Genomic DNA, 26,435 nt, shown 5'->3' with positions numbered 1-26,435 from the left:
AGAGGAGAAACCAAACCCGTGTTTGGTTGATTCCCAAGCTTGTGCTCAGATGTTACAGACAATTATGTGTGTTTCAGCTACTTCTTTTTTTTTTTAAATTTATTTCTCTCCTTTCCTTGCTCCCCCATTGTCTGCTCTCTGTGTCCATTCATTGTGTGTTCTTCTGTGTCCATTTGTATTCTTGTCGTGGCATCAGGAATCTGTGTCTCTTTTCGTTGCATCATCTTGCTGCATCAGTTCTCCGTGTGTGTGCGGCACCACTCCTGGGCAGGCTGCATTTTTTGCGCATGGTGGCTTTCCCTGGGGCGTTCTCCCTACACATAGGGCTCCCCTACACAGGGGGCACCCCTGTGTGGCACATCACTCTTTGCACATGGGCCAAGTCACCACATGGGCCAGGAGGCCCTGGGCATTGAACCCTGGACCTCCTGTATGGTGGGTGTGCTCTCTGTTAGTTGAGCCACATCTGCTTCCCTGTTCCAGCTACTTCTTAGCAACACCATTTATAAAATAATTACTCATTTTATCCAATTTTGCTGGTCGGTGCATAGAGGACCCACCTTTTCATTGGTGCATACACCCATTAGTCTTTCCACAAACGTAGCCCATGTGAGAGGAGAGCCAAAGAATCAGCACAGTGTATGTATCCACGGAGTGGCTCTCACCGCCCTGCCCCTACTTCCCCTCTCCCTGCCTTCCCTTCTGGTGTGCTCAGCCACACTCTGTGTTTTAACTGGATCTTGCTCCTTTATTCTCATACTCCATCCATTTAAAGCTTACAGCTCTGGGGGATGGAGACCTTCCCTTTACTTCACTTGTTTATTGTTTGCTTTTCCCAAAGGGGAAAAATATGTTTTGCTACAAATTGCTTTTCAAACAACTCTATTCTAATTTGAAAACTAAGCAGATTAAGAAAGTAGTTCTCACTTGTTGTTTCTCAGGCATTTTAAAGTAAGGAAGAACACAGTCTGGTTAGAAACATATAAGTCACAAATTTTCATACAGCCTGCCTTGCTGGAGAACATCTATAGGGCTATCCAGTGAATTCAAGTATGTATGTGTGTACACACAACTCATAGTACCGTGAATTCAAGTGTGTGTGTGTGTGTGTGTGTACACACAACTCATAGCGCCATGAAACTCCGCTTCAAACACAGGATGTTCTCAGTGAGATGAGGATTCGTTTCAAATCACCAAACCACCTGACACTAAGAATGCACTAATGGGTCAAATTAAGCAGTTTTATTTTCTGATTTATAATCATGAGCTTTAATTAATGGAAATCTAGGAACAAAGATAGCATGAGTATCCATCTAGAATAGCATTCACACTAGGATAACATGTCTAAAACTATGAAACTAGTTGAAAGATTCGAAGAATTTTCCCCAGGAGCATTCAATCAGAATTCCTAGGAAAGGGTCCAGGAATCTGTGAGTTTTAACAAGCTCTTTAGGTGATTCCTGTGCTCCCATATTGCCTGAGGCTCACATTAGGCGTGATGCAAATGAGAAGGAGGGAGGTATTATTTAGTGGAGGTTATAACACTGCATCCTCAGAGAGGCAGACCTTGGATAAGATCGTACATTTTGGTTTCACCCCTTTGGCCTTCTTTTTCTTTGCTTCCTCCTCAGTTCCTTTTCACAACTTTATTATTGAGGACGCTTCAAAGTGAGAAATGTATCCACTTATGTGTTCTTATATTGGAGAAACTTTGAATTATTTTATGTAACCTCTTTAATGCACTCCATTGTCGGTAAATGTAAACTTTAGAAAAAGATCAGCGGTCTTGATTTTGTTCTTTATCAAAGAGCAAGCACAAACATTTTCTAAAAACTTGAAGTAGTTTTAGAATAAACATTGACCGAGTCCAGCCTAAAACATTTATTGCCACCAGTGTTTTACATCTGATCACAATTTATGTTCCCAAATTATATTTGGTCATGCGAGTTGGACTTTTTTGACATTATAGAAGGCCTCAGTTTTGAGCAGATGTGAAATCCGGCAGGAGACGCCAAGCACCGCGTCTCCCGGGCCCGTTCCCTTGCAGGGGGCACGGCCACGCGCCCGAGAGGCTTCCTGGGGTGCCCTCGCTCCCTGCAGCTGAACGGGGTGACGCTGGACCTGGAAGAAAGAGCCACGAAGACGCCGGGCGTGGAGCCGGGTGCCCGGGGCGCTGCAGCAGCTACGGACACTTGTGCCGCAACGGGGGGAGATGTGGGGAGAGGCCCGGGGGTCGCGTGACTGCGGCGCCTCTGCCTTCGCTGGGCCGTTCTGCTCCAAAGGTCAGGCAGAGCAAGGGCCAGGGGAGGTGGAGACCTGAGGGGAGCAACGCTTCTGACGTTATAAGGAAAGGATACGGCGGTTCTGTGTGCTTATTTGAAACAGAGTTGTTGCGAATAGCTCCTCTACTTAATTTAGGAGGACATATGATTCCATCTGGAAAAGCCCATGGGCACTTCTGTTAATCTGGTACCAGTCCTCTGGATTTCTCAAAAGATCATCAGTGCAGTGCAATAACCTTTAACTTATACATTTACACTGGAGATTTAATTTTATGTAAAGTAGGCAATACCGAAATCTCTGAGTGTTATTCCGTCTTGGCCTATAGGCAATGGGGGTTAGTTATCATTTTAATCACTCTTTTTTTTCAATCTTAAAATTAAAAGAAAAACAGTAAAGCATGTCATTATTATTTTCCCCCTGGGAGTATTTAAGGGAGAGAGACAGTCATTAGATACACATAAAGCAAGGCCCTTGCACTTTCCTGTTGCTAACAGAACAAAGATGTGCCTCATTCCAGAGATTTCTGCATATTTTACAAGTGGTTCCTCTGTGATCTACAATTTCCAAGAACATTCCAATGACACCTCAAGTAAGAACTCCAGCTCCTTGGTGCCTTTATTTCACGAGGATGTGACACTGGACAGAGAAGTGATTACACTGAGCTTCCGAACAACTCTTCGTGAACTCCTTCTCTGAGGAGTACCTTTCAGTCATCCTTGCTCAGAATGGTAAGTGTCTCTAACGTGAGAACGGCCAATTGAATCAGAACCAGGGACCCTAAAGGTGTGCGCCCTTTCCGTGCTCATGTTACAGGTAAGGAAACACAACTGCATGCCATCCAACTCAATTTTATTGGCGTTAGTTTATTTTTCATTATAACCAAACCGTTTATTGCAAATGAACAATTCAAGGGTTAACTTGAGATCCCTTTTACCCAAGTACAATCATTTTACATATTGGATGTGAAATACTTCTTGTTATTGCTCTGAGGCCTTTACTTCATGATTAATGAAAATCAGTTTGCAGCTCATTTTGAAATAAGATATCTTGTTTTATAGGTGGAAAATATTTCCTCCTTCTAAGCAAAGTAAAGAAGTACAAAGGTGATATTAGTGCAGTTAAACTACAGAAAAGACAATTTCCATATGCATCCAATAAATAGGATTGTTCTTTACCCATCAGGAGTTAAAAAGTCATATCACATCCCCATGAAGAAAAAAATTGAAGTGTGAATCCCCAACCAATGGCCACTTTAGCTTTCCAAGGTGCTTACAATTAGTGAATAAAACTAAATTTTAACCTTGCTTCATGGCAAGAGAGGGAAAAGATTTAACTTTTAGAAAGTTTTCCACAATCTCTGGCTAATGGTTCTATTTCAGGCAAGAAAAGTTGTGGGGTAGGAGAAGAGTATATGGATTGCAGATTTAGATTTTATAGCAATCCACTTGTTTCTTTCTTTTCCCTTTTTCTTGATTATGGCAGAAACTAAAGAAAAAAATTTGCAAAAAAAAAAGAAAGCAAATTATTTAATTATGTAAATGTCAGCAATACAAAAATGCATTAGTGTAAGTCACATTAAAAGAAATGATGCTTATAGAAAGGGAATGTAATGCAGTTTTGCCTGAGGTTTTATCGTTTAATGATACAGATATCACATTAATAATTAACTTAGAGCCTAGCTCATATGCTTAATATGCTTAATTTTGTATGCTTTATTTAGACATTTTCCTTTATTTAAGGGAAAGGGAATACCTTGGGAAAGAGAATGATTATTATAAGCCGTTTGGTCTTGACTTTTCAACTTGTTTAACTGGACTCAGAATTCCACCAGAACAGCTTATAAGTGAGTGACCATTAATCCAGAAAAGTGAATATTGCATGCACCCAAGTAAATGACCAATAGAGTCAGATTGTATCAAATAAATAAAAATAAAATGTGCTTCAGAACCTACATTAACAGTTTTTATAAAATTCTATTTTACTTAAAATTGTCATTCTTTTTTTCTTCTTTAGGAAGTTTGCAGATCAGGTATAAGCTAGACAGACATCAACAGCCTGATGTTTTTAACTTTGATTTTAAAAACATGGCTGATGGGCAGCTTCACCATGTCAAGATTAACCGAGAGGAAGCAGCGGTCTTTTTAGAGGTAATGTAGGAAATTAAACAGCAGCAGCGGTAATTAAAATTGTGACTCTCAGAATGTATGACCTAAAGCAAAAATCTGATCATAAGTCTTAATAAAAGAGATACAAATTCAGCCGTGTCTTTCATAAGTCTTTTTTTTTAAAGAATATTTATTTATTTATTTAATTTCCCCCCTCCCCCGGTTGTCTGTTTTCTGTGTCTTTTTGCTGCATCTTTTTTCTTTGTCCGCTCATAGCACGGGAAGTGTGGGCGGCGCCATTCCTGGGCAGGCTGCACTTTCTTTCACGCTGGGCGGCTCTCCTTAAGGGTGCACTCCTTGCGCGTGGGGCTCCTCTACGCGGGGGACACCCCTGTGTGGCGCGGCACTCCTGCGTGGGGCGGCACTCCTTGCGTGCATCAGCACTGCGCATGGGCCAGCTCCACACGGGTCGAGGAGTCCCGGGGTTTGAACCGCGGACCTCCCATGTGGTAGACGGACGCCCTAACCACTGGGCCAAGTCCATTTCCTCATAAGTCTTGATAGGACTTAAAATGTCATCAAGTTTTTTTTGTTTTTGTTTTTTTATTTTTTCTTTGCTTTGCTCATTTGTTTAGCAACAGGCTTCTATAAGTTGTTATTAATCTTTGCCCACTTAAAATGCCAAGGTTTTACTTTACTTGGTAAGGAAATGTTGTCTGGTTTATTATGGTAGCTATTGGTGTAGTGTATTCATTGATATTCCAGTGGGAATCTATTCCCATTAAATAAAGAAAAGAAAAAATGCTACAGCCATTTAAACACAAGAAAAAAATCAAGATCTTGCTTAAAATGGGAATATATTTAAACAAAACAGCAGAGTAATTAAGTTATACATTGTCACTGGGTTTTGAAGAATCATATTTGCGTATTGGTCTGTATAAAATACTTTTCTGCTTTCTGCTACAAATTTTCTTTTTCAAGTTTTCTTTTGAAATACATAAAAGCTTTAAGGTTTAAAATGGCTTTATTATCTGAGGATTGTACCCATTATAGATACTTACAGCACTAAGAAAAATAGAGGAAATGGGGTTAGAGAGTGGGGTGGAGTAGAATTTGGGATATTAGAGAAATGTTTTATAAACAGTTTCCCCCTTTCTTAAGTCATTTTTTGTTTCAAGCTGGTTTCTTTAACCTTTGTGATTGTGGTAATATAAGGTTTATTTTATCATTTTTCTTGGTCTCCCTTTGATTCCCATCCTCTTATCATCAAAAGTTTGACATTTTTATGTTTGCTTTTCATGGAACATTCAATAGGTTAACCAGAGTCCAAGGAGACAGGTCACCTTGTCGTCAGGTACAGAATTCAATGCCATCAAGTCCCTCGTGTTGGGAACGATTTTAGGTAAATGGAAGAAGTGCGTCCCCTTGACACGGGTTAGTAGTGCTAAGCTGTGAATACAAGAACCCTTCATCGGGCTGTAGGAAGCTCCTTGCCTTATTCATAATGTCACAGGGAGTGGCCATCAAGGTACCACACTACTGCATGCACCTACAGTCATGGACAAAGGCTTTCCTTGAAAAACATTTCCACACTTACCCTCTCACTTTGCAATCAGGGATAATGAAACTTGGTACTTTTCTAACAATTCAGGAAAGATAAAATCAAAGCAGCTATAAAGTCATAAATTATATATGAATTGGGAGGTGAATGCAGAAACCATTTAATGACAAAATTAGATTAGAGAGAAGAAGGGAAAGACTATCTTCTTTTAGCAAACAGGACCCCTTGCCTGGGTGCTGCTTTGCCTCTGTGTTTTTGTGGGGTGAGTCCATTGCTCCACACTTCTCTTTTGAAAACAGGCCCTGAATAGCCATGGATGTTCTTTTTGGCAGGTAGTTATTTTTTATAAACTCACCATGTAAACGCATTCTCTACTCTTTTGGCACCAAAATCTATACGCCTGTATTTCTTCCCTTATCACCAAGAATTATATTGAAATAGGGGACACATTTTGAAAGATACTTCTTTGCTTTTGGTCATATATGCACTATAAATCTCTGTGACATTTAAATGCTATTTGGGGTGAAATGCTCTTGTATTGTGATTATGCTTCCTGGCATTTGGCACTCATCTAGGTCATTTTGTCTTAAATAAATGATGGAATCTTTATTACCTCTTCAGGTATTTGCATATTGGTTCTTTGCTCATTTCTTCTACCTCTTATATATATAACCAGTATTTTCATTTTCCTGAGCTGTCTTCACAAATACCACCCAAGAAGTTGGCTTAAACAACAGGAATTTATTGGCTCAAATTTGTAGCTAAGAGAAGCCCAAAACTAAGGCGTCGGCAAAGTGGTGTTTTCTCCCTAGAGTCTGAACCATTCCGGAGCTGGCTGCTGGGGATTGCTGCCTTCCTTGGCTAGTGTCCCTGCCTTGAGGAACATAGCCGAATCCTCTTCTTTCTCCTGGTTCTGTTGACTTCTAGCATCTGGCTCCCCCCACAGCTTTCTCCTGTGTCTCAATTTCTTCTGCTTATAAATAATTCTGTCATCCAGATTAAATCCCAGCCTCATTCAGCTGGATCTCACACCAACCCAAATTAACATCTTCAAGGGATCCCATTTACCAAGGGTTTACGCCCACAGGACTACAGGAATGGGGATTAAGTCTAGGCACACGTCTGGATTGATGCCGTTCATTCTACTCCAATAGGAAGCCTGAGAATGTTAGAGAACACACACGCATGGATGTTCAAAGTATGCTGAGATGCACCGTGACTATTGAAATTTACATGGTTTACAAATAGTATGATGAGCAACAGCATCATGACTTCTTATTCTTCAAGCAGAGGATATGTTGTGAATCAATTGCTCTATCAGGGTCATCTTGTAAAAGGTACAAATGAATGTGTTTTAGCTGGTGCCGCTCAAAAGTTCCAGATTTGTCATTTGTTGTTATTAATGATGTCAGTTAAGCTGTTTGAACAAAGTAGTTGGATTCTTTGCTTTAAGAACAAATATATGGCAAATGTGGCTTGAAGAGGTGATTCTGCTTTATAATCATGCCTTAAAAGTTGATACCTGGACCCTAATGGTCTATTGATGAGAGAGAGAGACAGTTCATGCTGTAGGTTCTGTCATGTGATCATTTGTCCTAGTATCTGTCCATGCGCGTGCTGCAAATGACTGAGCCAATGAAAACAAGTGAACTTGATCAAAAGGTGTTTTATGTTCAGGGTTGGGAGGTGTTTATAGACACTGCAGTCCATGATAAAGGTTAGTATCCTAATCTCTAATGAAACAGCTGTGTGTTTTTGTGGCTTCAGATGTGTTTCCTAGACCTTTATGGACATGCATATTTTCATGATATCAATAGATTTTTATTCTATTTAAAGCACTGGCATAGTAGGCAATCACAAAGAATTGGAAAACTAATGACATGAACTAAATCCCCCACCACACACATACAAATTTCAGCTATGAAACTAACCATGTACATTTAGGTAGAGAAGGTTGTAAGATTCCTAAAATTTCAGCATTGTTTAGTGTTAGAGATGAGTCAGATGGAATGCAGTCCTTTGCAGTCAGCCCATCAGGTTTTATATATGTGTGTATATGTATGTGTATATGTATACTTTTGATCATCCAAGAAGAGAGAACTTCATTCCTTATTCTACTCTCTATCGTTCTATTCTCTGCCCCCAGCTAATAGTGGCTACCCTTTAGTTTTGGATTCCTCATTGCCGAGTGAATGCAATGCAGTGGGTTGGCTTAAACAACAGGAATATATTAGCTCACAGTTTCGAGGCTAATGGAAGTTCACCTCAAGGCGGAATCAATGTGCTTCTTTCTCACAGAGACTAGCTTCCCGGGCTTGGCTGCCCGTGGCCCCTGGCCCTGGCTGCCTCTGTCCCGTGACTGGTGTTCAGCTTCTGGCTGCTCTGTCTGTGGCTTCCTTTCTCTCCTTGTGGTGTGGTGTCTGAATGTCATTTTCTTATAAAGGTCCCCAGTATAAGGATTAGGACCCGTCCTCACTGAGGTGGGCCCCCTTAACTGAAGTGGCCTCATCAGAAGGTCCTACTTGCAATGGGTTCACCCCCTCAGGAATAGATCGTTCATGAACGTGTTTTTCTGGGGAACAGAGCTTCAAACCCCCACGTCTTTGTTCATCATCTCTGTGCTTTCCAAGCCCTCAGAGCTATCCTTTGGTAAAGCAGAAGCAGCCTGTGAATGGAGAGACAGTTCATATCTGCCCCATTTTGCCAGTCCCTCCTTTAGAGCCACCACAGGTGTGATACTGTTAAAAACAGAACAGCATAGACACACCCAGAACTTCTTCCCCTCTGTGCCTCCAGGGTCTCCAAGAAAGATGAGGTATGTTCATAAATGTCCATAACAGAAGGTAAGAGCTGCAGTCAGTAAGTGTGATACTGACACAGGAACATTTTAAAAGACACAATTCAGCATCATATTTAATGTAAGTAAAGAAATATGCCATAGATTATGGAAATTGATTAAGAAAATGACCTGCTCTTCAGGAAAGAAATCATATTAATCAAAGAGTAAACTAATAAATTTATTATATAATTTTTAAATTTTCCCACAATTTAATAGAGGATATTACCTCTAATATTTTTAATGTATCATTTTGTTTTATCTATGTATCTTTTTAAAAAAGACAATAGAAGAGAAGTATTTGCTATAATATAGAAATAGAGCGTATTAGCATGGAATCGAAGATGTTAATATTTTTAATAAAAATAATATATTCAAAAGCATGCCTCTCAGACTATAAAAATTAAAGTTGATTTCAACAGTGAGGTTTATAACCAGAAGCAACTGAGTCTAAGAGAATTATAAATATGCATTTCATCTGTACCTGGAGGTATGCTTCTTGATCAAAGACTAATAAAACTTTTCATGTTTTAGATAACTCTATTTTAGGATTGCTTCTCTTCTCAATCTGCTGCTACTTTGAGATCAATTAGTAGGTACAAGAAGATGACAATTTTGTGTTCGATTTGGAGAGTATTAAACTAGCTTCTTTACATGTAGTAAAATAGACCAAGTTGGCTAAGAAAAGAGCTACTGATTTTCCAAGGAGAGTTGCATGTATTTCTCATTAGCCATTAAGTTATCCATTCAGAAATTTGGGGGGGACCCTAATATGGGCTCATGTTTCGACAGTTTAATATCTAGCAGCATTTAAATAGCAGCCAGACACATACTATATCTGCCCTCACAGTGTTCATAATGTAGTAGGGAATATAGACAGTACATAGTATTCATGTCTAGTCTACATTGTTATTATTATTTACCAAAACGTGCTTTGGACAAAACGTGCCAGATCACTGTCTAATTAACATGCTATGGTTCATATTATTTCTCATTAATCTTACTAATGATGACCACTCAGGGTAAGTTTGCCCAGTTACTATAAGATACCATAATCTTATATTAAATGTAAACCTTAAGATATCCAATTTTCTCTTTGACCTTGACTCTGATCAAGCCTATAGGCCCAGAGGATGAGGGCTTTAAAATAATAATACAATAATCCGGTACGTTACCTAGCATTTTTGTTAATTTTTTTCCTCCAAATACTTTTACATTAATATAATTGTACTTGGTTGAATTTTGCATATGTGTGTTAAACAATTAACTATGAAAATACCAAAACCAAACAGAAATCTACTTTAAAGACTACAGATGTGTCTCTCCATCTTCTCCTGGGGGGAAACTCCAATGGTTTGCAAAGAGTTCCTATCAATCCCATTCTGCATGTTAACCTTAGGAGGCCAGCTTTCTGTGTGTGGAAGGGGAAATACACTGAAGGACTGGATGTTCAAATGGAGCTCCCTGTGTGAAAACGTAAAACATCTTGGGTAATTAATTATCTGAGGAAGTTTTTTTCTGAGATATGTATGGAAATGTCACAGGCAACATAGAGTTTTAATATTAAAAACTGTATTGACTCATGTGGCATTGTTATGATCTACCTAAGAAATTATCTCATTTTGAAGGAAGGGTACACAGCAGAAAGATACAAGGATGTTATAAAATTTCAGAAGTATGAATATGGATGCAAAAACCTTCAACATAATCAGAGTGAACCAAATCCAGCAACATGTAAAAAAGGTTATGCAATGTGACCAACTAAGAGTTATCTCTGGAATTCAGGGTGGATTCAACAAACAAAAATCAGTCCATGTAATAACCATATTAATAGAATAATGGAAGAAAAGCTCATGCTCATTACAATAGACAGAGAAAAACCATTTGACAAATCTAGAACCTTCCAAGATAAAAGCATTCAGCAAACAAGGAATAGAAGAGATCATCCTCAAACTGATAAAGGGTATCTACAGCTAGTATACCAATCTAGTATACTTAGACAGAAAGCTTTCCCCCAATACCAGGAATAGGGCAAGGTTATTCACTCTTGCCACTTGTATTATGGTTGCAATTCAAGTTCTAGCCAGGGTTATTTAGCAAGAAAAAAAAACAGCATCCAGATCAGAAAAGAAGAATTAAAATCATTTCTATTTTTAGATTGTCATTTTGTAAGTAATCAAAAATAATTACAGCTAGTAAATTAATTCAGAAAGTTTGCAGAATACAAAATTAATACACCAAAGAGCAATTGTATTTCTATATACTAGTAAAGGAAAATTAAAAATTGAAGTTAAGGAAACGGACCCATTTACAGTAGCTTTACAAGAATAAAATAGTTTTAAAAAAAGAAGCACAAGCTTGTTCACTGAAAACTATAAAAGATTGTTGAAAGGAACTGTTGACAACCCACATAATATGGGAAGACATCCAGTGCTGATGGATTGGAAGACTTAATATTGCTAACAGTGGCAGTACTTCCCAACTTGATCTGCAGATTCAGTACAGTTTCTATGAAATTCCAAGTTACCTTTGATTTTTTGCTTTTGTAAAAATTGCCGCGTTATCCTAAAATTCATATTAAAATTCAAAGTACCAGAGTTATCAAAACAATCTTGAAAAAGAAAAACAAAATTTGAAAACTTACATTTCCCAATTTCAAATTTTACAAATAGCTACGGTAAACATGACTATGTAGTACTGGCAAAAGGATAGATATATAGATCAATGGAATAGAAATGAAAATCCAGAAATAAACCTTCACACTTACACTAATTGATTTTTAAAATATATTTGTATTGAAGTATATCATTCATACAGGAACATGCATAAACAGTAAGTGTATAGTAAAGACTGTGAACTTATAAAATAAACATGCATAATATCATACAGGGGATTCATACATCACCCCTCCACCAACACTTTGCATTGTTGTGAAACATTTGTTACAAACTATGCAAGAATGTCATCAAAATATTATGACCAACTATAATCCTTATCTTCCATTTGGTGTATTTTCCCCCCAACTCACATTTTTTTTTTTAAATATATTTTTGTTACAGAGGTTGTAAACTTGTAAAACCATCATACAGATGTGTAGATTTCCCATACCACTCCCCTTCACCAACATACCACACTGTGGTGGAACATTTGTGACAGATTATGAGGCAATATCATCAGACCATACCCACCAGCAATGGTCCATGGTGTACATTTGGCACACTTTTTCCATACACCTCCATTATCAACACAGTACAGCTTTGGCATTGGTGCCAGAATATAATATTGCTGTTAACCACAGTCTATAGGTCACACCAATTAGGGTTTTGCCATGTTTGTCCATATTCCCATCACCCTGCAATAGTGATGTACATCTGCTGTACCTCACAGAGGGACTATCTTGCATTTGTACCCTCAGCCACAATTCTTTTTTTTTTTTTTTAGTTTTTATTTTGATTTTTTTCCAAATTCTACTCAATTTATTCATTTTTTAAAAAATATTACATTCAAAAAATATGAGGTCACAATTCACCCCCACTGCCCCCACCCCACCACTCCCCCCCGCAGTAACACTCTCCCCCATCATCATGACACATTCATTGCATCTGGTGAGTACATCTTTGGGCATCGCTGCACCCCATGGCCTGTGGTCCACACCATAGCCCACACTCTCCCACATTCCATTCATTGGGCCATGGGAGGACATACAATGTCCAGCAATTGTCCCTGGAGCACCACCCAGGACAACTCCAAGTCCCAAAAATGCCTCCACATCTCATCTCTTCCTCCCATTCCCCGCACCCAGCAGCCATCATGGCCACTTCTTCCACACCAATGCCACATTTTCTCGATTATTAACCACAATAGTTCATGAATAGGATATCATTAAGTCCACTCTAATCCTTACTGTATTCCTCCTTCCTGTGGACCTTAGATTGGTTGTGTCCATTCGACATCTATGTCAAGAGGGGGCTTAGATTCCATGTGGATCCTGGATGCAATCATCCTGTTTTCAGTTGTAGGCACTCTAGGCTCCATGATGTGGTGGTTGACATTCTTCAGCTCCATGTTAGCTGAGTGGGGTAAGTCCAATAAATCAGAGTGTAGGAGCTGAAGTCTGTTGAGGCTCAGGACCTGGCTATCATATTGTCAGTTCAGAGATTCAAATCCCCTAGATATATCTTAAACCCCAGCACCAACTACAATTCCAGTAAAGTACCGTTAAAGCCTTGTGAAAAGAGATCCCATCTGAGTCCAGTTCCATCACGCAGAAACACCAGTTCCAAAGAAGGGCCAACTGACATGGCAGTGAACCCCATCTGCCATGACCAATAGAACCTGTGGGTCTCTTTAGCTCTCAAAAGGACCAATACCTGGGATTGTATCTACTTTATCTGTCTCTGAAACTCTGCTCAGGTGTGCATAAGGGCAATCCTTCTGACAACCTCCAGACTCTTTTTTAGAGACTCATAGCCAATATGAACTCATTTGTCCTTTCCATTTCCCCCTTACTTTAGGTCAAACAGCATTTTAAACTCCTGTTATTATATGTAGACAGGGATATTCTGCTGGTCCGCATTGAACCTTTAATTCAAGGTCATTTTCTAGTTACATCATCAGCTGGTACTTGGTAGTGATCCCTCGGTGCCAGGGAGGCTCATCCCCGGGAGTCATGTCCCACACTGGGGGGAAGGCATTGCATTTACATGCTGAGTTTGACTTCAAGACTGGCCACATTTGAGTAAAATGGAGGCTGTCAGGAGGGAACTCTTAGGCACAGTGCTGCTCTAGGCCTTGTTCTTATTTCAGGTGTATAGGCTCACAAGCATAGTCATTAGTATCAGGGGCTCACTGTTGGACCTTCATTCCTTCCTGGTTTTTACTGTTGTACCTGGGGGACTGCCGCTGCTCCCCTAGGGACCACGACAGAGCCCCGCCCCTGGCCAGGAACCCAGGACCCCCCAGCTGTTGTTTTTAATTGTTTCCACTATGAGTATATCCAAACATTTCCATGCACCCTGGACACATGCCCTGTATAACTCCCTGTCAACCATATTTTGCCTTTTAATAACATCCTATACCAGTATTCCTCCGCTGCCATTGTTGAACCACTCTGTGATCCAAAACTTCCTGAAAAGTGAAGCCCAATATAATGTCAGGTTCCCTTACAAGTAAAATGGAATATAGCGATGAGTTTAAAGGTTAGATATAGAATACATATTGATTTGGAAAAATTCTACATCCTATCTTTTTCTTTTCTTTTTTTCTAATTATTGAGCTTCTCTTCACAAGAGCCTTAGATCAGAGTAATTCATATATACAATATACAGTACTCCCACATATCCATTATAAAACCTTTTCCCTTCCACAGCGATAATCTTTTAACTTATTCATATTGTATTTACTGAAACTGGTGTACTGATATTGAGACAATAGCTTTCAAACAAGGTAACATTTGTGTTTACATTGTGGTTTATACTTTAGGCTATACAGTTTTCTAAATTTTTTAGTTATCCTATGTTTTACATAATGGTTTACATTATTAGTCTGTCATCCCCTATATGTTTTTGGTGTAATATTACATGTTTTATATCCATCCTTGTGTACTCTTGTGAAACACTTCTTTTGACCTCACATTTACTTTGGTTCCATCTATTCAATATCTATTTCCCCCTCCCCTTGGGGCCCACAGTGACAGTCAATCTTCTTTTCTTGAGGAGCCATGTTCAGAGATACTTGCAACAGAGTTGAGGGCTTGACTTGCTCAACTGCCCTAATGCCCTGGGAGCCACCCTTTCTCTTGAGAGATACAGTTCACTCTATTTGATGGCATTAGTCCTCCCCAGGATGTGGGTCTACCTTCACTCTTATTATATGGGTCTCTACCCAATGGTATAACCCACTCTGGCAAAATGAGCATTCAGATATTACCTAGGAGTCTGTCCTGCATCAGATTATCCCCTTTGAGTATCTTAAACAGGTAACTGTCCTAATTATATTTTGATACGGTTTTCTCAGCATTTTACTTTCAACCAACACCTGACAAGCTCCTATGTTTGTATGTTGCCCCTCCCTCCCCCCAATATCTTGGGTAATATTACCCATCTGCCCATCCCTAGCCCCCCTCAAACCCGCAAAGACCCACCCAAAGGTAACCCTATGCCCCCATTTGATCTCTTCCTTGTGCACATACTTACTGCCAGCTTATCATAGGCTTCACCCATGTAGATGTCAGCTTACATCCTTCCTCTACCCCCCGATTTCCTGTAAGCCTATTTTCCAGTCTCTAGCTCTCTGAGGCAGCTTGCTTATTTCATATCATTGAGGTCATGTAGTATTTGTCCTTCAAAGCCTGGGTTGCTTCACTCAACATAAGGTTCTCAAGATTCACCCATGTTATCACGTGTGTTTGTAGTGTATTTGTTCTTACAGCCAAGTAGTATTCCATTGTATGTATATACCACATTTTTTAGATCCACTCATCTGTTGATGGGCATTTGGGTTGATTCCAACTTTTGGCGATAGTGAACAATGCTATGAACATTGGTGTGCATATATCGGTTTGTGTCCTTGTTTTCAGTTCTGCTGGGTATATGCCCAGGAGTGATATTGCTGGGTCATATGGCAAATCTATGGTTAGTTTTTTGAGAAACCACCAAACTGTCCTCCAGAATGGTTGGATCCCTCTGCATTCCCACCAGCAGTGGATGAGTGTTCCCATTTCTTCACATCCTCTCCAGCATTGGTATTCTTCTGGTTTTTTTTTCATAGCTGCCAATCTTATGGGAGTAAGATGGTATGTCATTGTAGTTTTGATTTGCATTTCCCTGATAGCTAGAGATTTGGAGCATTTTTTCATGTGCTTTTTAGCCATTTGTATTTCTTCTTTGGAGAAGTGTCTGTTTAAATCTTTTTCCCATTTTTAAAATGGGTTGTTTATCTTTTTATTTTCAAGGTGTAGGAGTTCTTTATATATGCAAGTTATAAGTCTCTTGTGGGATATATGGTTGCCAAATATTTTCTCCCATTGTGTAGGTTCCCTTTTTACTTTCTTGACAAACTCCTTTGAGGTGCAGAAGGCTTTAATTTTGAGGAAGTCCCACTTATCTATTTGTTCTTTTACTGCTCGTGCTTTTGGTGTGATGTTCTTGAAGCCATTTCCTATTACAAGGTCCTGTAGATGTTTCCCTACACTGCTTTCCAAGGTCTTTATGGTCTTGGCTCTTTTATTTAGGTCTTTGATCCATCTGGAGTTGATCTTTGTATAAGGTGTGAGATGGTAATCCTTTCATTCTTCTACATATGGATATCCAGTTCTCCAGGCACCATTTGTTGAATAGCCCATTCTCTCCCATTTGAGAGTGTTTGGTGACTTTATTGAATATTGTATGGCTATATATATGAGGTTCTATATCAGAACTTTCAGTTCAATTCCATTGGTCTGTGTGCCTCTCCTTATGCCAATCCCATGCTGTTTTCACTATTGTAGCTTTGTAGTATGTTTTGAAGTCAGGTAGTGTGATTCCTCCAATTGTGTTTTTCTTTTTCAATATGTCTTTGGCTATTCGGGGCCTCTTTCCTTTCCAAATAAATTTCATAGTTAGTTTTTCTAGTTCCTTAATGAAGGCTGTGTTGATTTTTATTGGGATTGCATTGAATGTATAGATAAGTTTTGGTAGGATAGACATCTTAATAATATTTAGTCTTCCTATCCATGAACAGGGAATATTCTTCCATTTATTTTAGGTCTTCTTTGATTTCCTTGAACAGTCTTGTAAAGTTCTCGGTGTATAAGTTTTTTACATCTTTAGTTAAATTTATTCCTAAATATTTGATTTTTTTTATTTACTATTGTGAATGGTATTTGTTTCTTGATTTCCTCCTGATCTTGCTCATTATTGGTGTACAGAAATGCTACTGATTTTTGCGCATTGATCTTGTAACCTGCGACTTTACTAAACTCATTTATGAGTTCTAGAAGTTTTGTTGTAGACCTCTCAGGGTTTTCTATGTATAGGATCATGTCATCTGCAATTAATGAAATTTTGACTCCTTCCTTTCCAATTTGAATGCCTTTTATATCTGGTTCTTGCCTCAGTGCTTGAGCAAGTACTTCTAAGACAATGTTAAATAGAAGGGGAGACAGTGGGCATCCTTGTCTTGTTCCTGACTTTAGAGGGAAGGATTTTAGGATTTGTCCATTGTAAATGATGTTGGCTGTAGGTTTTTCATATATACTCTTTATCATGTTCAAAAAATTTCCTTATATTCTGATCTTTTGGAGTGTTTTATCAAGAAAGGGTGCTGTATTTTGTCAAATACATTTTCTGCATCTATAGATATAATCATGTGATTTTTTCCTTCAATCTGTTTGTATGGTGTATTACATTGATTGATTTTCTTATGTTGAACCATCCTTGCAAACCTGGAATGAATCCCACTTGGTCATAGTGTATAATTCATTTAATGTGTTGTTGAATACAATTAGCAAGTATTTTGTTAAGTATTTTTGCATCTAGGTTCATTAGAGAAATTGGTCTGTAATTTTCCTTTCTTGTGGTGTCTTTGTTTGGCTTTCGTACTAGGGTAATGTTGGCATCATAGAAGTATTTAGGCAATGTTCCTTCTGTTTCAGTTTTTTGAAAGAATTTCAGCAGGATTGGTGTTATTTCTTTCTGGAATGTTTTTTAGAATTCACCTGTGAGGCTATCTGGATCTTAGTTGGGAGGTTTTTAATGACTGATTCTATCTCTTTACTTATGTTTGGTTTGTTGAGATCATCAATTTCTTCTTTTGTCAATATAGGCTGCTTATGTGTTTCTAGGAATCTGCCCATTTCCTCTAAATTGTCATTTTTGTTGGAATATAGTTTTTCAAAGTATCCTCTTATGATAGTCTTTATTTCTGTGGAGTCAGTGGTGATATCACCTTTCTCATTTCTTATTTTGTGTATTTGCATCTTCTCTCTTTTTTTCTTTGTTAGTCTCGCTAAAGGTTTGTCAATTTTGTTGATCTTCTCAAAAAACCAGCTCTTGGTCTTGTTTATCTTTTCAAGTGCTTTCTTATTTTCTATTTCATTTAGTTCTGCTCTTATCTTTGTTATTTCCTTTCTTCTTCTTCCTATAGGATTACTTTGTTTTTGTTTTTTCTAATTCCTCCAAATGTGCTGTTAGTTCTTCAATTTTTGCTCTTTCTTCTTTTTTGATATATGAATTTATGGCTATAAATTTCCTGCTCAGTACTGCTTTTGCTGCCTCCCATAAATTTTGGTATGTTGTGTTATCATTATCATTTGTTTCAAGGTAGTCATTGATTTCTTTTGAGATTTCCTCTTTGTCCCATTGTTTTTCTAAGAATGTGCTGTTTAATTTCCATATCTTGGTGTGAAATCTGGGCCTCTGGCCCTTGCATATTTCCAGCTTCACTCCACTGTGGTCAGAGATATTATTTTGTATGGTTTTGATCTTTCTAAATTCATTAAGCCTTTCTTTGTGGCCTAGCATATGGTCTATCTTCGAGAATGATCCATGTGCACTTGAGAAAAATGTATATCCTGCTGTGTTTGGGTGTAATGATCTGTATATGTCTATTAGATCCAGCTCCTCTAATATACTGTTCAAATATTTTATTTCTTTAGTGATTATCTTTTGAGATGTTCTGTCCAGAGTTGATAGTGGTGTATTAAAATCCCCCACTATAATTGCAGATGCATCTGTTCTTTCACTTAGTTTTTCCAGCGTTTGCCTCACCTATTTAGAGGTGACCTTGTTAGCATAAATATTTTTGATTGTTCATTCTTCTTGACAGATTATCCCTTTCACTAAAATGTAGTATCCTTCTTTGTCTCTCACAATTGTTTCGCATTTAAAGTCTATTTTGTCTGTTATTAATATAGCCACTCCTGCCTTTTTTTGGTTATTATTTGCTTGTAAGATTGTTTTCCAACCATTCACTTTCAGCCTCCATGAGTCTCTGGGTCTAAGATGTGTCTCTTGTAGACAGCATATAGATGGGTCATATTTCCTTATCCAATGTCCCAGTCTGAATCTTTTGATAGGTGAGTTTAATCCCTTGACATTCAGTGTTATTACTTTCAAGGAATTATTTGTGTTAGCCATATTTTGATTGGACTTGTGTTTGTCATATTTTGTTTGTTTGTGTGTTTGTTTTTTCTTATCTTTTTGTCTTTTTTTGTTTCTCTTACACTCTCCTCCCACACTGCTTGTCCTGTTTTTTCATTTCTTCCTGCAGAACTCCCTTTAGAATTTCTTGAAGGGGAGGTTTCTTGTTGGCATACTCTTTCAATTTCTGTTTATCTGTGAATATTTTGAACTCTCCATCAATTTTGAATGCTAGTTTAGCTGGATAGAGTATTCTTGGTTAGAAATTTTTTTTCTTTTAGTACTTTGACTATATCATACCACTGCCTTCTTGCCTCCATGGTTTCAGATGAGAAATCAGCACTTAATCTTATGGAGCCTCCCTTGTATGTGATGGTTTTCTTTTCTCTTGCTGCTTTTAGAATTTTCTCTTTGTCTTGAGCATTGGATAATTTGACAAGTATATGTCTTGGGGTGGGCCTGTTGGGGTTTATGGTGTTTGGGGTGTGCTGTGCTTCTTGAATATGTACATCTATCTCTTTCAGTAGATTTGGGAAGTTTTCAGCCATTATTTCCTGCAACACTCCTTCTGACCCCTTTCCCTTCTCTTCTCCTTCTGGGATGCCTATAATACATATATTTGTGCGTTTTGCATTGTCATTCAGGTCCCTAAGTCCTAGCTGGATTTTTTCTATCTTTTTATCGATCAATTCTACTATCTGTTTGATTTCCAATGTACTGTCTTCCACATCACTAATTCTCTGCTCTGCCTCTTCTAATCTGCTGTTATTTGCTGTGAGTGTATTTTTGATTTCTTGAACTATGGTGTTCATTCCCATCATATCTGTTATCTTTTTGCATATGTCTGCAATTTCCCCTCCAATTGTTGTCTTCATATTGTAAACCTCTTCCTTTACTTCATCAAATTTGTCTGTGATATATGTTCTGAGATCTTTAATTACTTGTGCAAAGCTCTGCTCCCCTTCCTGGTGTTTAGTTTGTTCATTGGATTCAGCCATGTATTCCTGATTACTGGTTTGGTTTGTAGTTTTTGTTGCTGTCTGGTCATCATTTTATGTTGACGGGTTTAATCAGTTCCTTAGCTTCTTTGTCTAGTCTTGGGGATTAATTAGCTGTTGTTTTTGTGTGTTATATCTTCTCTTTGTCACTTTGGTCTTCTTATTCTAATTTCTAATTGCTGGCTGAGTTCACTTTGAAGGAAAGTATTAGCACCAGGGAAAGGCAATTGTGTAAGCAAGGAAAAAGTGCAAAGTAGTATTGGTGATAAATGTTAACAGAGCAACAATATGAGATCTGGGAGGATGGTATTAGATTCATGTAAGTTGTGTAGAGTTATAGCAGTAGGTAGAGAACCTATAATGAAGTAGTTGAGTGAATATGGGAGGAATATGGTATGAATTAAAAAGCTAGTGTTTTCATGAGAGAGGGAAAGAGAAAGAAAGGCAATTGTTTCAAGAGTGGATAAAAGACAGAAAACAAATCTAAAGTATTAGAAATTAAGAGTTAGACAATTTGGGGATCAAAGAAAGGGAGGTGGAATATAGGAAAGACAGTAGCTGATGGAGGATATCAAGATGTGGGGGAAAGGGGATAGTGTAGGTAGCCAAAATCAATTCACACAGAAATGAGGCAATGGATGATGAGGAAACCCAGCAAATGTGAGGTATACCCTGCAGCACCTATTGTATAATTAAGATAAAATAAAATAAGAAGAAAATGAGAGACAAGAGAGAAAAAAAAAAAAAGAAGAAAGAAAGGAAAAAAAGTGGGTGGGTAAAGGGAGGGGAACAAGTAAGGAAAAGAAAAAAAGATATAGAACAACCATAACAGCAACAACAAAAAACCCCCCTAAATAACTGAAAAAAAAAAAAGACTTTGGGGGATATGATGGGAGAAAAGACTAGGAGATAATACAATGTTAGCAATCAGGACAATAAAAAATAAAAAAATAAAAATAAAAACAAAACAAAAAAAGAAAAAACACAAATGTTGAGGGCTAGGACGTTCAAAGACCTCAGATCGACCTCAGGGCATGATGGATTCAGGGATGGAAAGTCTGTGCTATTGCAGATTCAAGAGGTGTGAGTCTCTGGGGTGTGGGCTACCAGGGTTTAGGGGACTCAGACCTGGCAACCTTAAATCTGGTTAACAGGGAGCCTGGGAGCACCGCAGTGCAACACAGCCTTCAGGGATCCCCACAGCTGGGTGCTAGCCCTATGGGGGAGGTCACATCCGCAAACTCTGACCTATGTGTCAGAACCCCGCAATTCACCCTCTCACTCAGGTCTCTTCTGTGGCTGTATCACCAATTCGACTTCAGGATACCTCCCGCCCTATAAGCCCCCAAAACGGCCATCTGGGGGCACCTCTACACTGCAGCCAATTTAATGATGCTGCAGATCAGTAGCCAGGCCTAGGGGGAGGGGCTCCAGTCAGAAATGCCGATATCAGAGTCCAAAACTGAAATTCCCATGCTTCACAAAATATTCCCCTAATCAGCTTCCAGACGTCTCCCACCCTGCCAGTCCCTGAAACAGCCTCCTGGTGATGTCTCTTTATTGCAAGCAATTTAAGGCCACTGCAGATCAGCAGCCAGCCTTGGGGGCAGGGCTCTAGCCAGAAGTGCTATTATTTGTGTCCACAATCAAAAATTCCCCACCTCGCAATAAAGCTCCCATCTGTCTCCCCAAATAGGTCTGTGAAGGCCTCCTGCCCTGTTAGTGCCCCAATAGCCTGCTCAGGGCTTATGAATTCCCCAGTACCACAGAGCCTCCAGGAATCACCACCACAGCACTGGTGCCACGGCTCCACCCACCCGAGGAGGGAGCGTCCCATGTACATCTCCCACCTCCATGTAATAGAGCCTCAATTTTATCTTATACATGAATTTTCTCTGTTACCTTCCCACCAAATTGATGTCCAGACACCTCCTGCCCTACAGAATCCCAAAAGAGCCTGGTTCCGAAGATTTCCAATGCAGCCCAGCCACTTCTTTGCAGGAGAGATTATCAGGTGCACTCACTCAGTCACCATCTTGCCCCGTCCCCCCTCAGCCACAATTCTAATCCACCTCTGGGTTCACTGTGTTATTCAGTCCCGAGATTATTCTTTAGTTTTTTTTCTATTGCTGTTTACTTCCCCGGACTACCTTTTTCAGCCACAATCCCATTTATAAACCAGTAGCTACTTACTATAATGTGTTACCATCAACTCTATCCATTTCCACACTTTTAAAGTCAAGTTAATTAAAACTTCTACAAACATTAAGTATTAATAGTTCTTCTCAACTCTCCTCTTATCTCCTAATAACCTATACTCTAGGTTTTAACTCCATGTTTTTATTCTTTATATTTAGTTCTTATTAATGCAATATTTTTCCTTTTGTGTCTGGCTTACTTTGCTTAGTATAATGTCTTCAAGATTCATCTGTGTTGTCATATGTGTCCCAATTTCATTTCTTCTTACTGCAGCATAGTATTCTACCATATGTATATACCACATTTTATTTATCCATTCATTGGTAGATGGACACTTGGGTTGTTTCCATCTTGGCAATTATGAATAATGCCTCTATGAATACTGGTGTGCAGATGTCTGTTCGTGTTATAGATTTTCATTCTGGATATATACCTAGTAGAGGACTTGCTGGATCATATGACAGTTCTGTATTTAGCTTCCTGAGGAACCACCAAACTGTCTTCCACAGAGGCTGCACCATTTTGTACTCCCACCAACAGTGAAGGAGTTTTCCTATTTATCCACATCCCCTCCAGCACTTATTGTTGTCTGATTTCTTATAATGGCCATTCTATGTGGTGTTAGATGATTTCTCCATGTTGTTTTAATTTTCATTTCCCTAGTAGCTAGTAATATGTAACATTTTTTTCATGTGCTTTTTGGCCATTTGTATTTCCTCTTTGGAGCAATGTCTATTTAAATCTTTTGCCAATTTTTAAATAGGATTGCTTGCTCTTTTATTGTTGACTTGTATGATCTCTTTTTGTAGAATGGAAATCAAGTCCTTATCAGATAAGTGGTTTCCAAATATTTTCTCCCATTGAGTGGGCTGCCTTTTCACCTTCTTGATGATGTCCTTTGAATCATAGAAAAGTTTAAGTTTGAGAAGGTCCCATTTATCCATGTTTTCTTTCATTGCTCATGCTTTTGGTGTAAGGTTTAAGAATCTGCCACCTACTACCAGGTCTTGAAAATGTTTCCATACATTTTCTTCTAGGAACTTTTTTGTACTTCCTTTTATAGTTAGGTCTTTGGTCCATTTTTACTTAATTTTTTACAAGGTGTCAAGTAGGGGTCTTCTTTCTTTCTTTTGGCTATGGCTATCCAGTTCTCCCAACACAATTTGTTGAATAAAATGTTCTGTCCCAGTTGGGTGGGTTTGACAGACTTGGCAAAAATCACTTGGCCATAGATGTGAGGGTCTTTTTCTGAACCATCTCTTCGGTTCCATTGGTCTATGTATCTGTCTTTATGCCAATATCATGCTGTTTTTACCCCATAGCTAGGTAATATGATTTAAAGTCTGGAAATGAGAGTCCTCCAACTTCACTTTCCTTTTTGAGATGTTGCTGGCTATTTGGTGCCTCTTCCCCTTCCAGATAAATTTGATAATTGTGTTTTCCATTTGCTTAAAAAATGCTAGTGGAATTTTTATTGGTATTGCATTGAATCTGTATATCAATTCGGGTAGAATTTATATCTTAATGATATTTAGTCTTCCAATCCATGAGCATGAAATGCTCTTCCAATTATTTAGGTCTTTTTTGACTTCCTTTAGTAATGCATTATAGTTTTTTGAATTCAAGTGCTTTGCAACCTTGGTTAAGTTTATTCCTAAATATTTGATTCTTTTAGTTGCTATTGTAAGTGGAATTTTTTTCCAGACTTCCTCCTCAGATTGCACATTACTAGTGTAAAGAAACACCACTGATTTCTGCATATTGAACTTATGGATCCTTACACACTACTAGAGTAATTTATTGGCTCTAGCCATTTTGTTGTAGGTTTTTTGGGGACTTTCTAGATATACAGTCATATCATCTGTGAATAGTGAAAGTTTTATTTCTTCCTTTCCAATTTTAATGCCTTTTATTTCTTTTTCTTGCCTGATTGCTCCAGCTAGAGCCTCTAGCAATATATTAAACAACAGTGGTGACAGTGAGCATCCTTGCTTTCAGTCTTTCACCATTGAGTACTATGTTAGCTGTGGGTTTTTCATATATGGCCTTTATCATTTTGAGAAAGTTTACTTCAATTCCTATTTTTGGTAGTACATTTATCAAGAAATGTTGCTGTATTTTGTCAAATGCCTTTTCTGCATCAATTGATAAAATCATGTGATTTTTCTTCTGTGATTTTTATTTATGTGGTCTATTATACTGATAGATTTTCTTGTTTTGAACCAGCCTTGCATGCCTGTTATAAAACCCATTTGATCATGATGGATAATTCTTTTAATATGTTGTTGGATTTGATTAGCATGTATTTTATTGAGGATTTTTTCATCTGTATTAATTAAAGAAATAGTTCTGTAATTTTTTTTTTTGGACTATCTTACCTGGTTTTGATATTAGGATGACATTGGCTTCATGGAATCAATTTGATAGTATTCCTTCTTGTTCAGTTATTTGGAAGAGCTTGAGTAAGATTAGTGGAACTCACCAGTGAAACTGGTCCTGGGCTTTTCATTTTGGGGAGCTCTTTGATGACTATTTCAATCTCTTTACTTATGATTGGTTTGTTGACGTCTTCTTTATCTTCTAGGGTCAGTGTAGATTTTTTGTACATTCCTAGGAATTTTATCATTTCATCTGTATTGTCTAGTTTTTTGGCATAAAGTTATTCATAGTATCCTCTTATGTTCTCTTTTATTTCTGTAGGGTCAGTAGTATTGATTCCCTTTTCATTTTTTCACTTATTTGCATCTTCTCTCTCTCTTTTGCTAGTCAGTCTAGCTAAGTGTTTGTTGATATTGTTAATCATCTCAAAGAACCAACTTTTGATTTTCTTAATTCTATCTTTTTTTTCCTCTCAATTTCATTTATTTCTGCTCTAATCTTTATTTCATTCCTTCTACTTGCTTTGGGATTAGTTTGATGTCCTTTTCTAATTCCTCCAGCTGTGTATTTAAGTCATTGATTTTAGCTCTTTCTTCCTTTTTAGTGTAAATACTGAGGGCTGCACATTTTCCTCTCAAAACTGCTTTCACAGCATCCCATAAAGTTCTGATATGTTGTATTCTCATTGTCATTTGTCTTAAGATATTAATTGAGTTTTCCTGAAATTTCTTCTTTGACCCACTGATTATTTAAGAGTGTGTTGTTTAATCTCCATATATATATGGAGTTTCCCTTTTTTGTCGCTTGTTGATTTCCAACATTATTCCACTATGGTCAGAGAAAGTGTTTTGTGTAATTTCCATTTTGTTGAATTTATTGAGACCAGCTTTGTGACCCAACATATGATTTATCCTGGAGAAAGATCCATGAGCACTTGAAAAGAATGTATATCTTGTTGTTTTGTGGTACAATGTTCTGTATATGCCTATTAAGTTTAGTCCATTTATCATATTATTCAAGCTCTCTGTTTCTTTATTGATCTTCTGTCCAAATGTTCTATCCAATGCTGAGAGTGGTGTATTGAAATCTCCAACTATTATTGTAGAATTATCTATTTCTCCCTTCATTTTGCCATTGTTTGCCTCATGTGTCTTGGGGCATCCTGGTTAGGTGCATATATATTTATGATTGTTATTTTTTCCTGGTGAATCATCCCTTTTATTAATATGTAATGTCCTTCCTTGTGTCTAATAATAATTTTTCTTTTAAAGTTTATATCATCTGATGTAAGTATAGCTACCCCAGGTTTGTTTGTTTTGTTTTGTTTTTTTCGTATTACTGCATGCATGGAATATCTTTTTCCAACCTTTCACATTCAATCTATTGGTATTCTTGGGTCTAAGGTGAGTCTCTTGCAGACAACCTATAAATGGCTTATATTTTCTTATCTATTCTACCAGTCTGTGTCTTTTGATTGGAGACTTTAATCACACCCCTTCTTCCCCTACCTTAGGCTGGGATGGAGCTATATTTGTGCGCAGCAATCTATGCTGTGTGGGTCCAAAATGACCGCAGTTGCTCAGGTAAACTGATATAGCACCAAACTCTCTCCCTACTGGTTGTGGGAATGGACCCTCTGGAGTGCCCAACAGTCTAATCCTTTGGGCCAAATATGCCTGCAGTTGCCCTGAGAGGCTGAGGGAGTACTTTCCCTTCTGCCCTTTAGGGGGTAGGAATGGAACCACCAGTGCTCAACAGTTCAGTTCCTTTAAGCCAAGAATACCTGCCATTGCCTGAGAGGCTGAGGAAACATCAGCCCCCTCCAATCCTATTAAGGTGTGGGCTTGGCTCCATAGGCACCCAACACTTCAGTCCCTGTAGGCCAAAAGTACCCACCATTGTCCAGAGAGGTTGTGGAGACACCAGACCACTCCTATCTTATTGGGGGTGGGGGTG

General features: G+C 38.3%; 1 protein-coding gene across 1 annotated transcript in view; it reads left to right on the top strand.

Annotated features, from left to right (window-relative positions):
- Nucleotides 1-26,435, top strand: part of LOC101419803 (contactin-associated protein-like 3) — a 124,826-nt gene that overhangs the window by 62,484 nt on the left and 35,907 nt on the right. The window contains 7 exon segments of the mRNA XM_071216561.1: nucleotides 2,048-2,158; nucleotides 2,161-2,223; nucleotides 2,226-2,282; nucleotides 2,801-2,957; nucleotides 2,959-3,011; nucleotides 4,297-4,430; nucleotides 5,703-5,790. Of these exon segments, the coding sequence (XP_071072662.1) occupies nucleotides 2,048-2,158; nucleotides 2,161-2,223; nucleotides 2,226-2,282; nucleotides 2,801-2,957; nucleotides 2,959-3,011; nucleotides 4,297-4,430; nucleotides 5,703-5,790 (663 nt within the window).

Source organism: Dasypus novemcinctus, chromosome 8 (assembly GCF_030445035.2).
Source record: "Dasypus novemcinctus isolate mDasNov1 chromosome 8, mDasNov1.1.hap2, whole genome shotgun sequence".
Taxonomy (NCBI): domain Eukaryota; kingdom Metazoa; phylum Chordata; class Mammalia; order Cingulata; family Dasypodidae; genus Dasypus; species Dasypus novemcinctus.
This window is presented reverse-complemented; position numbering and strand designations above follow the sequence as displayed.